Below are 12547 nucleotides of genomic sequence, written 5' to 3'. Positions count from 1 at the left end.
TATCATTAGCCTCATAGCATAATTGGCTAAGTCATACACTATATCGACAAAAGTATTGGGACATGTTGAATTCAGGTGTTTCTTTTCTAACAGGGGTCTGGCATACAAAACAATAACAACAAATGTCATAATACAGTTTTATATTATGATAAATATTATATTGATTATTAATATTGATGTTTATATCTCAAATCATCATGAACTGGAGATCTTACAGCTGTAGACATGATGTGTCCCAATATTTTTGTCCATATAGATTATAAACATCAATCTTTCCTAAAGTTTAATGGGAGATTTTTCTGCCAAAGTGGGATGTGAAGAAAGTAGATGGTTGTTTGTGGTAGAAAATTATAGATAAATATTTTAGAAATTTAGAGATATAACGTTTAAAATCATAGTCATGGATAAAAAAAAAAAAGAAAAAAAATCAACATTGAGAGAAATTAATTGAAAACCATCTCTGAGATACTAAACTGTTTTAACCAAACTAACCAATGCAATGCAATGATATTTATCCCAATATAAAACTATATTCTGACATTTATCATTATTGTTTTGTATTCCAGACCCCTGTTAGAAAAGAAACACCTGAATTCAACGTGTCCACATACTTTTGTCCATGTAGTGTATAGGTTAGGCAATTATACTATGAGGCTAACGATATGTGAAGAAATATTCATGCACACACAATTGCTTTGTTTGCAGGGTATCGGTTTCAGAGGGGATATCTGTCCAAGCACTGTGACATAAGTAGTTCAGAAAGTTCAAGCCGATTAAGCAGCAGTCCATTACTGGGATTGGAACCGCACTGAGGGAAACAATAAGCTGATCTATGATGACAATAGACCATATGCATGATCCTTAACCACCACCTGGCCTGATGGTCCTCCAGCCTGTGGAGATAAGCCGATGTCCACTCAGTTTCATATTGATAATAATGATAAACATTTCGAAAATAAGTAGGAATAACATATAAAAGTGAACAAAAGGCAAAAAAAATTGAAAAAAAATGTGGATTTGTCATTAGTTGTAGGTTATTATGATCTGATGGTCTGACCCACTTAGAAATTGAATTGTTCTGTATGTGGAACCTGAACTAAAGTGATTTTGATGCAGTACAATTACATTATGAAAATGTTTACATCTACAAAGTTTCCTTAAACATTTGAATAACATGAACAACCTGATATGTCTTAAGAAATGTAAGTGCAATTTAATATTCTGCCTCACTTTATCATTTACGCATATGCATTACAATTTACAGATCACAGTGGATCTAAAAATGCAAAAAAACATTCAGTCCACAGACAGAATATTGTTAAAATTGCGCTAAGACATTTCAGGTTGATCATATTTGTTCAGGTTATTCACATTTTTTGTGAAAGGATAGTTTGTAAATGTAATCAGTTTTATGTACTTAAACTTTTGTTGCATTAAAACAAAAAGAAAAATTTGTGGTTGTCATTATTACCTCCGCCAAGGAACGGCAGAGGTTATGTTTTCAGTGGGGTTTGCCTGTTTGTTAGCAAGATTACTCAAAAAGTTATGGATGGATTTTGATGAAATTTTCAAGAAATGTTGATACTGGCACAAGGAATAAATGATTACATTTTGGTAGTGATTGGGGTGGGTGGATGGGGGGGAGGGGGTACTGTTCTGCCTTGGTGGAGGTCTGCACTCTCCGAGTGCTTTTCTAGTAAGATATTCACATTATTCAAGCCCGTACTTGCCTCTCATCAACCGTAGAAAACCTGATATGTAAATAACACCCATGTAAGCTATTTCGCTTCTGCATTATTTGAGACAAACCTAAAGAAAGTCATTCAGAAGGAGCCAAAAAAGGTAACTCAAAGACCAGATAAACAGTAGGGTGCTCCCCAGGGAACCCAGCTGTCATTGTGTGTTTTCTCCTGTGGTTAAGACAAACACAATCCTCACAATCCACAATCAGTCAGGCAGAATTCCTGTCTGTTCGTGTATGTGTTTTTTTCTGAGGCACAGTGACAGACGAGGATTTCTCAAAACCTGGACAAGATCTAAAATCCCTTTTTCATTAACCCATAAAGACCCAGTGCTAATTTTGTGGCCGTTCTCAAATGGATTTTTCTCTCTATCTAACCTTTCTTAAGTGATTTGTTATAATATTATCCTTTGTATTTTGCATTTTGAAAATCAGGTAATTACCTCCATCAAGGAGGTTATGTTTTCATGTTTGTTTGTTGGTTTGTTTGTTGGTCTGTTAGAAAGATAACTCAAAAACTTTTGACCAAGTTTGACCAACAAACTTAAACTATACTTTGGCCTGCTGTCTTTCAGAATAAAAAATCTAATCTTAAAGCTATTTGCATAATTTTGCATATTCTCTATTAAAGCTATACCGTATGATGTGGCATTTTTACACTTTTCTTTTGTCATCTTAAAATGCTCCTAATAAGTGTGTGTCAAACTAAAATGTAAAAGAAATCCACCAGGTATTGTAACTCAAAAATGTTTAATTCTCATATATTTCTGATAAAAGTCTGACCAATCATTTTAGTCGGTCCGAATAAAATAATTGGCCGAACTTGACTGAACCTCCTGTCAATCATCCATTACGGCCGTCCAGCATCCGATCCGTTATCGCCGTCTCACATCCGATATGTGTCCCTCTGAATCTGACACTTCACTCGCGCTGCTCCTCCTGTCACTGACCACAGTCTACTGTCTAGGATGTGTTTGGATAGAACTGACATGCACATGTGGAAGGGATTAAACGGATTTATGAACAGAAACGACAACTGAGGGGCACAAACGGGAGTCTGATGAATGAAGGATGGAGATAAAAGTCCGGAAGTCAGCTGTACTGGACTGAACAGGTCTGCATAAAGCTCAGCTTTTATGACGGTGGGACTCATACAGGTACATGTACATAGTGTCACACAATGTAAGATGATGTAGGATGATAAATGTATGGACTATGAAACCTCAAATGTCCACGGAAAATTCGCGGAGGCCGCGCGTTCACAATGCGCGCGCCCATCCCCTGGGCACTGCAGTGAAAACACTGACCCAGTACTGCACAGACCAGGTCTACTGATGGAACAGGAGCCGTGGGCCCGTGGCAGGTGGATGATGCATCTGATTACTGAGCGAGGGGTCCGCGGACACGCCAAAACGGACCGGACCTCTGCCTCTGCTTCCTCCTTCGTTTCCATCGTGCATCAGATGAGAGGAGGAGAGAGGAGGAGGAGCCTCAGAGCTCAGGCAGAGGGAAGGGGGCGGGGCTTTGGAGAGAGGCGGGTTGTTCATGTTCAAACTTTTACTAAGTGCTGTGAGAAATGCCACATAGGTAGGTATAGCTTTAATAGGTGCAACTCCTCAGATTTAGAACAGAATAAAATAAAGAAGGGGAATGACCTACGGCAAATGTCACCCAGACCATTAGGAAACCATGTTCTGCTTCATCATCTTTAATCCTTTTACTACTGACCAACAAGTTACACATATATAGAAGCCCAGTGAGCCTGCAATGTCACAGACTACAGAAATGATGGATACACTCTAGTTTCCTGACAGTGATGATGATGAACAGTGATTGGAAGGTGTTCTAAAGGTCAATTCGCTCATCACTAAGTTAGCAAGTGGCTGATGATGTCGACACACAGTAACAACCATCATTTATGTTGTTAGTTACACTGTCTCTGATTAAACAGACCCACTACAGAAAGAACAGTCTAAAAATACCTCCAGTCAGTTTATGTCTTGATGAAACATACAGAAATTATTCACAGATAGAGAGGGTGGTTATGACTATAGAGAGAATGTAAATATAAGACAACATTTTGCTAGAATAAATTTTAACCCTTGTATGGTGTTTGGGTCTGTGGGACCCGTTTTTATTTTTTACTAGCAGAAAAATGATTTGTAATTATTTTTTTAATGAATTTTTTCCTCTCATATCTTGATTATATTACATTTTATTTAAAAAAAAAAAACTAAAAATGAGTAGCACTTTAATTCAGAAATGTGATCTAGCAAAGACAAAAGGCAAATATTCAACATATAGGCTATTTATGTTGCTCGTAATTGGGATGAAGTAAACATCTGTTGAGCATTTTAACATTAAATCGTTTGATTATGTTGAATTAAAAACCCACAAATGCAGTGAACACCCATGAACACTGGCTGAATAACTGAAAATCTGAACACCACATGAGGTTAAAAGACGTGCATTTCATTTCATGGCATGGTTTTGTGTTCATATCAAACAGTATGAAAACGCAAAATTTAAGAAGATTAAAAACAAAACAACTTATTTTCCAGAGATGTAGTAACTATGGACGGGAGTACAACAGTAATAGTTAATGATGATATTTTATAATGTGTTCTCTTTTTTTTAATAATTTAAGTATATAAGTAAATAATTTAATAACTGATCTATTCTTTTTTATGAACTGTGTACATTAGCTGATTTGCCAAGTCATGTAAATTTGGAGTAGGACAATATAAGCTCGGCTTCTTCTACTTCATTTTGGACATAAAGTGTTGTTAAAGAGCCATAATCAGGGTTCCTACACATTTGAAATTTCAAAATTTCATACTTTTTCCAGACCCTAATTTCCAGATGTCTTGGTAAAAAAATTCCATCCAGCCAACAGTCTTTGTATTTGGGATTTATGAGCCAGTCATCAGAGAATTTACATCTACCCATTATGAGTTCTGCCAACGATCATACAAGGCTTGCTCACTAACAGTGTGTGGACATCACCTGTCCATCAAAGCAGCTCAGTGAAACTTGACAACACCTGGGCGGGCCTTGAAATGGGTTGACGGAGGATAAGAGCAGAAGGCGGGGCATTCAACTTGTCAACCTGCCCAAATGTTTTCTGGGACTCGTAGCCAACTGTATGTGCTCTCACAAACATTTTAGCTGTGCCAGCAAGCTCCTTAAAAAACAGATTGATCCATTTATTTATTTTAGATAGTCATAATTTTATGTTTTAGAAAATAGAACAGCGAAAACAGTCTTGGAAACATGAATATTTTTCCATACATTTGTTTCCATTTTCCATACTTTTCCAAACCTGCAAATTTATAAAATCAAATTCCATACTTTTCATACTTGCGTAGGAACCCTGCATAATGAAATAGTCGTACATTGTGTGACATTTTCTTCTTTTTTGGTTAATTTATTACATTCAATATTCTAGAGTGTACTGTTTAATTCATAACTTCTTTTTGCCTTTTGTTCACCTTTATATTTTATTCCTACTTATGTAGTACAGTACCAGAGCAAACACGAGTACAAAAGAAACACAACAGTAAACACTATACATAATAAATTAGAAGTATAAAAAGCTCTGGATAGATAATAGAACCTGGATAATAACTGTAATGTGCTGAACAAGCTGAAATATCTACATAGATCTGCTAGACCGGGGTGTCACATATATGGCTCATGGGCCAAAACCGGACCGCTAAAGGGTCTAATCCGGCCCTTGGGATGAATTTGTGAAATGCAAAAAAGTACACGGAAGATATTAACAACTAGAAAAGCACTTGGAGAGTGCAGACTTCCGCCAAGACAGATCTGCCCCCCACCCCACCCCCGATCACCAATAAAAATTAAATCATTTGTTCCTTGTACCAGTATCAACATTTCCTGAAAATTTCATCCAAATCCATCCATAAGTTTTTGAGTTATCTTGTACACAGACAGACAGACAAACAAACAGACAGACAGACAAACAAACCAACGCCGGCAAAAACATAACCTCCTTGGCGGAGGTAAATATGTAACATCACAAGAGCCAACGTGATTAAAAATATTATCAATAAAAGATGAGACACCACCATCAGTAAATAGGGATAAAATGTGATAAAAAATAAACAAATAATAACCAGCCATTTTCACAGTTACAAAGTAAGTGGTCGAGATTCATTAAGAAGAGAGATGGAGAAGGGGATGGCTTTGTAGCGTTTACCCAAAGGTAGCAATTCATATTCGGAAAAACAACACATGAAAAGGGTTCTGCAGGATTCTGTTTGCCTGTCTGATTACAGAACCCTCGTAAACAGACTGCAAGGGCTGGAGCCGATTATTCAACCCTATAACTTTCATTTTACTGGTAAATCAATGTTGTAGAAGATGATGGTGTTTCCACAGTAACTACAGAGCCTCTGAACATCCAGATGGGTCATATGTGATGACCATGAAAAGATGACAAACTGTATTTTACACCCATTATTTACATGTATTGATAGGATTAATGGATCAACAGGTATTAAACTGTTTAAATCAGTAGATGCTTTTGGTTAGTGGTGGTTGTTTGGGACTTTATGGGTTAAAAGAAAAAAAAAACAGGAATTGAAGTGGGACATATGGTTTATAAGTGGCTTTTACCACTTCACTACAGACCATGCTAGGAATATTGTAGGATTTTTTAGCATAAGATAGTGTACTTGGAATAGATGGTATACTTTTTTGTTCTGTTTTTGAGGACATTATACAGTGGATACTTGAACTCACTCCTCATTTGCACAGAAAAAGCATAAACAGTCAATGAGCCATGAACAATTCCTCGACCTTGGAAATGAATTAAGTGAATGGAGGTTAACTATCAGAACATTTTTTTTACACTTTTGCTTTTTGTACTCTAACCTGTCAACATGTCCAGCAGTCATTCAGGATTATGTCTTTTGTTTAACAGCCTAGTGTTTCAGCTACATATCTGAAAAATGCTGTTTATTTTGTTGGTTCAACACAGAATAATACAAATAATATAGATCTCAGGGACCATTACTGAGCAGATGAATCCAGTCACATGTGTATCTAACCAAATGCAAAGTGTTATCGAACATTTTCATGGAAAAAGTCACATGAATATGCATTATGTATAAAAAAAAAAAAGTATGAAAACCAGTGTCATTTTGACAAGTGAAAGATGGACTCGGGTGAGAAATTATTTGTTATCAGTTTGACTCCAGGTATTTACTCATATACCTATTGTAGATTATTCTTAGGATTCCTTTATTCTTTACAAATTTCAACCTAATCCACTGAAAAATATGTAATTGGTAAAGATCTGACTAACCCATAAAGACCCAGGGCTACTTTTGTGGCAGATCCCAAATTAATTTTTCTCTCTATTTAACCTTTCAAAAGATTTATTATATTATCCTCTTTGTTTTGCATTTTTTCACTGTAGATCATATATTTTCTTATATTTAATTCACAGACCATGTAGATGATCATTAAAGCTCAGCGTAAATTCAAAGGTTATGATATCAAAACAGCGAAAACTGAAGAAAAAGGACTTTTTCAGCAAACATATCAATAACTGAACATAAAAACATGCGTCTCCATCCACTGTCATTGATCCAGCTCCATGGGTTTTACTGGTGAATCAGTGTTGTAGAAGGTGACAGTGTTTCCATGGTAACTACGGAGCCTCTGAGCATCCAAATGGATCATATCTGATGACCATGAAAAGGTGACAAACTGTATTTTACACAAATTTTTACATGTATTGATAGGATTAATGGATCAACAGGTATTAAACATTTTAGATCAGTAGGTGATTTTGGTTGACAGTTGTTGTTGGGGTCTTTATGGGTTAAACAAACTACATATAATGAAAATTAACTCAGGGGGATTTACTATAGAAATTATTTAAAAATCAATACAAAGTAAAGATGTTGGGTTTTGGACTCATGAATGTAAATTTTAGTTACATTCATGGCATCAGCTGGATGGTGGATTAGTGTGAAACTAGTTCTAACATCATGGTCTGATTTGTTTAATTTATCAAATCCAATCCAACTTTATTTGTAAAGCACTTTAAAACAACCACAGGGGACCAAAGTGCTGTACAGAAAAATGAATAAAAACCAAAATAACAGAGTAAAATACGAGAATAGATTAAAAATAAATAAATAAATAAAAATACAGAAGAATAGATAAAACCTGAGTAAAAGAATAAAATACAAGAATTACATGAATTTAACTAATATAATTTAATTTAACTCAAACCTAGACTTTCAGTTCACTCTGAAATATGAAAAGTGAAGACAGTCAACTTCTCTCATGTGGAAAAATGGCATTTCATCTGCAAAAAACACCATAAAACGATGCTTTTGTGTGGTTTTGCTTCCAGTTGATTTATCTCTGAAGCTCTATTTTCCTTTTTGCAGAGTCTGTACAATGGGAACAAAATAGCACTCCTTCGTGTTATTGTCACAGTAGTGTCTTAGCAAATCAAACCGCAGCCACAACCAGACTCTGCTGAACTCAGTGAAGGTTTTGTTCTTTTTTTACTTTAAATCACACATAATGTCGCTTGTGTCGTATTGTAGTGTTGAGGCTTTGCACTCGTTTTTCTGGCGTGTTTTGCATGCTGAGGTCAGGTCACTTTATCTCAGGATAACTACTCACAAGAGCGAGTTTCTGCTCATCCCCATGTCAACAACCTCATTACCCAGCACCCCCTGCTGCGACCACTTTCCGCCATTGTAACATGTTGTCTTCACAGAAAACTGCACAGATCCTGTCATGTCACATTAGCACACAGACGTACACACACACATACACACCCCTAACAAAACAAGTGCAGATTTAGTTTCTCCTAAAGACTAGATCTGTGCGTTTGACCCGTGTCTGTTGTAACGACACACACCGACTCGTCCTGCGTTGGCCTCCGCTCATAACGCAGCGCTATCATTATGCTGCAAATCACAGCCTCTGCAGAAGGCGACAACACACGCACCGCACCGCCTCCTTCTCTTCCTCTGTGGGAGGGTTAAATATGCAGCCACACAACCACTTTACAGCTGAGAGCGAAGGACAGCGACAAGCAACACGAAGTCAAGTGAAGAGTGAGAAGAATAAAGAGGCAGAAAGAAAAGAGTGGTTTAGAAAAATGAGGAGAGCAGGAAACACTGGGCCTTTGTCGTATTTTTTTCTTCACTCACACTGACATACTTGTATGAATGTATACATAATACATTCTTGTACAGACTTTAACCCACGAGCTCACATTTCCTCTTCAGATTTTTCACACACATTCACTCATAACAGTACATTTGTTGTTTCTGTTCTCTACAACTGCCTCTGTGTGGATTCAGTGGAATGTCATTCATGTTTCCATTTCCTTCAACATATCGTCAGCCTCAAAGCACAACTGCCAAAGTCATATTTTTGCCCAAATTTTAATATCTAGGTAACTTTACTCTTCTAACACTGCTGCTTTATTTTACGGTAGTGATGGGAAGTCCGATTCTTTTAACGACTCGATTCTTTTGGTTTGTTTGTCTATTGTGAATTGATTCCAAATTGATTCATTTAATAGAACAGAATAGAATCTTTATTTTGTCAATAGTAGTTTGTCACACACGTAAACATGCATCACACACCAAAATATGTCCTCTGCCTTTAACCCACCACTAGATTGTGCATCAGACACAATGCATGCTAGGAGCAGTGGGCTCGCCATGTTAGGCACCAAGGGAGCACATGGGGGTGTTAAGTGCCTTGCTCAAGGGTACATCAGCCAACAACTCTCCGCCAGTCCAGGAAATCGAACCAGCATCCTTTCAGACACAGCCATCTAGGCCATGGTTGCCCCCAATTCAGCAATTAAAAAAAACAAAACAAAACACCTAATTGTCAAGTAATTGCTTATTCCACCACACTACTTGGCATCTTTAAGCTTGATGAGGTCTAACCTGCAGTATCTCTGTTTTCCGTCCATCTCTGAATAATCTAGTTAATTATAAATCTTAAAGGAGTGATACTTTGCTTTTTTAAATGGAATTATGCATTTTAAAACATTTCCCTGTGGTCTACATTAACTGTAAATGCTATGCCTGGGTCTGAATTCTTCATTAACTCAACTCCACAGGTCCATCTTCAACCCTATTTCTGAGTAATGACACCAGAAAGGTTGTTTTGAGTGCTGGCCCTTTAAATACAAATGTGCCCCTTCACGCCCCACCCCCTCCAGGTTGTTGACTGTGCTGCTCTGTCCTGTTCAACCAACAGTTGAATATTTTAGGTGATCGGCTCAAAGTTTGTACATATTTTCAGTATGGACTACAACCGCTGCTGCTGATCAAAAACTTATGGCGAGAAATGTCAGATATAACGTAAGAAATTAAGATGGAATTGAAACAGGTTGTAGAAATCCACTCGATTCTTGCCAGAATAAATATAAAAATAGCTTTGCAGCACCTGGAGGGTTCAAATTCAAACTTTATGAACTATTAGGGTCCAAATACACAAATAAATGAACCAAAGACTAATAAAAGTGAGTTTAGCAAAATATGACCCCTTTAATAAAGATTTTCCACTAGTATATCAACGTAGCACTACTATGTCAATAGTTCATTGACTTTGTTAATTGGCTTTTGACTTTTTATCAATCTGTCTTTCTGTCTGTCTAGTGAGGGGGTGGTCATGGCTCAGGAGGTAGAGCGGGTCAGCCAATAACTGAAGGGTTGGCGATTCGAATCCCGCTCTGTCCTAGTCATGTGTTGTTGTGTCCTTGGGCAAGACACTTCACCCTCCTTGCCTCCAGCGCTGCTACTCTGGTGTATGAATGCGTGTGAATGTTTGGTGGTGGTTGCAAAATGGCAGCCACGCTTACATCAGCCTGCCCCAGGGTAACTGTGGGTACATATGTAGTTTACCACCACCAGAGTGTGAATGTGTGTGAAAGAATAATGGATCCACTGTACGTGCTTTGAGTATGCATTCATAGAAAATCTATCTATCTATCTATCTATCTATCTATCTATCTATCTATCTATCTATCTATCTATCTATCTATCTATCTATCTATCTATCTATCTATCTATCTATCTATCTATCTATCTATCTATCTATCTATCTATCTATCTATCTATCTATCTATGTGAAAAATGTCCTCCATTTCTTTGACATGTCTTTGTTGTCTTTCAGGTCCAATCATCTCCCTTCAGACACCGACTGGACCCCTCTCACATATCACCCGTTGCCCCTGAATCCGCCTCGGCTCCGTCCACATTCACCCGCAGTGCTGCCTCCTACAGGAACCGCCGCCACCACTGCCATCGGTCCATGTCCCGTCCCAGAGTCCAGAACTCCCACAGCTCCCTCCCTCTGGCCTGTGACGAGCCTGATGAGCTGGACCACTGGACCGAGCAGCACCTCGCAGACAGCTGGAGGAACCAGCGCCGGAGCCACCGGTCCAGTTCACTCTTCTCCCTCCCCAACCTGGGCTCATCCTGCTCCCAGTCCCCCAGACCTTCTCCAGGTCCCCCTCACAGGAGCCAGTCCTTCAACCGGACCTCCTCCCTCATCCCACCTTTCCGTCTGAACGTGGATGCTCTCATTGGAGCAGAGGAGACAGATGTGGACACGGGGAACAAAGTCAACCCAGATGGCGACATGGACCTTTCAGTGGTTTCTGCGTATCTTAAATCAGGCCGGCCATCGTCTGCTCCCCCAGATGACACTACCCCCCCACATTCTCCCAGCATCCCCAAGGCAGCCACGCTGAGCCGAATGTCCGCTGTCACCAGAACAAACGGCCTCTCCAACAACACCGCAACCTCACATCCTCAAAACACCTTCATAAACACAAGCGCTGCTCCATCCATGAGCAGCGTTTCAATAAACCACTCAGACAGCTGCAGCGTCGAAGAGGAAGATAAGTTTGAAGAAGAAGAGGAAGACCAAGAATTCTACATTTGATCAGCTGCTGTGAGCCAAGAGGACTCACTCTGGACCTGACAGACTTTCTGGATTAGAGAGTCAACAAGCTGTCCATACACTGCCACCTAGTGTTTGGTTGTAAAGTTAGAGCAGGGGTGTTGAACTCATTTTACTTCAGGGTCCTCATAGAGGCCAATGTGATCTCAACTGGACCGGACCAGTAAAATAATAACAAAATAACCTATAGATAATGTCAACTCTAAACTTAACTCTCTATTTTAGAGTGAAAAAAAGTAAAATTATATAATGAAAATGTTTACATCTACAAACTATCCTTTAATAAAGGTTAATAATATGAACAACCTAAAAAAAATTTCTGAAATAAAAAAAAATAAATAAGTGTAATTTTAACAATATTCTGCCTCAGTTTATCATTTAGACATGTGCATTACAACCTACAGATCACAGTGAATCTACAAATACACAAAATATTTAGTAACAGGCAGAATATTATTAAAATTGCACTTATTTTTCTGAAGACATTTCAAGGTGTTCCTGGATGTTCTTCTTGTTCACAATTTTGTGAAAGGATTGTATGTAAATGTAAAGATTTTGATGCAATTTTACTTAATAGTTATTTACAATGAAACAAAGGCAGTTGTCATTACTTATAGGTTATTATGATAGTATTTTTCTGACCCACCTGTGACTGAATTGGTCTGTATGTGGCCTCTGAACTAAAATAATTTTGACATTGTTGAATGTTAATGTTTTTAGTGCAATTTTTGCATTTCATAAATTCATCACAGAGGCCAGATTGGACCCTTTGGCGGGCTGCTTTTGGCCCTTGTGTCATATGTTTGACACCCCTGAATT

The 12547-nt window shown here is 38.0% G+C and overlaps 1 protein-coding gene across 4 annotated transcripts in view; it reads left to right on the top strand.

Moving 5' to 3' along the window:
* fam124a (family with sequence similarity 124 member A) overlaps positions 1–11923 on the top strand; it is a 59362-nt gene extending 47439 nt beyond the window's left edge. For all 4 annotated transcript variants that reach the window (XM_030125710.1, XM_030125709.1, XM_030125711.1 and 1 more), the window contains exon 4: positions 10937–11923. In XM_030125710.1, the coding sequence (XP_029981570.1) occupies positions 10937–11710 (774 nt within the window). In that variant the 3' untranslated portion in view covers positions 11711–11923. The remainder of the gene's footprint in view (positions 1–10936) is intronic.
* Positions 11924–12547: the final 624 nt, after the last annotated feature.

The sequence above is a fragment of the Sphaeramia orbicularis genome, chromosome 21 (assembly GCF_902148855.1).
Source record: "Sphaeramia orbicularis chromosome 21, fSphaOr1.1, whole genome shotgun sequence".
Lineage (NCBI taxonomy): Eukaryota > Metazoa > Chordata > Actinopteri > Kurtiformes > Apogonidae > Sphaeramia > Sphaeramia orbicularis.
The sequence above is the reverse complement of the archived record's forward strand: the minus strand, read 5'-3'. Positions and strand labels throughout refer to the sequence as shown.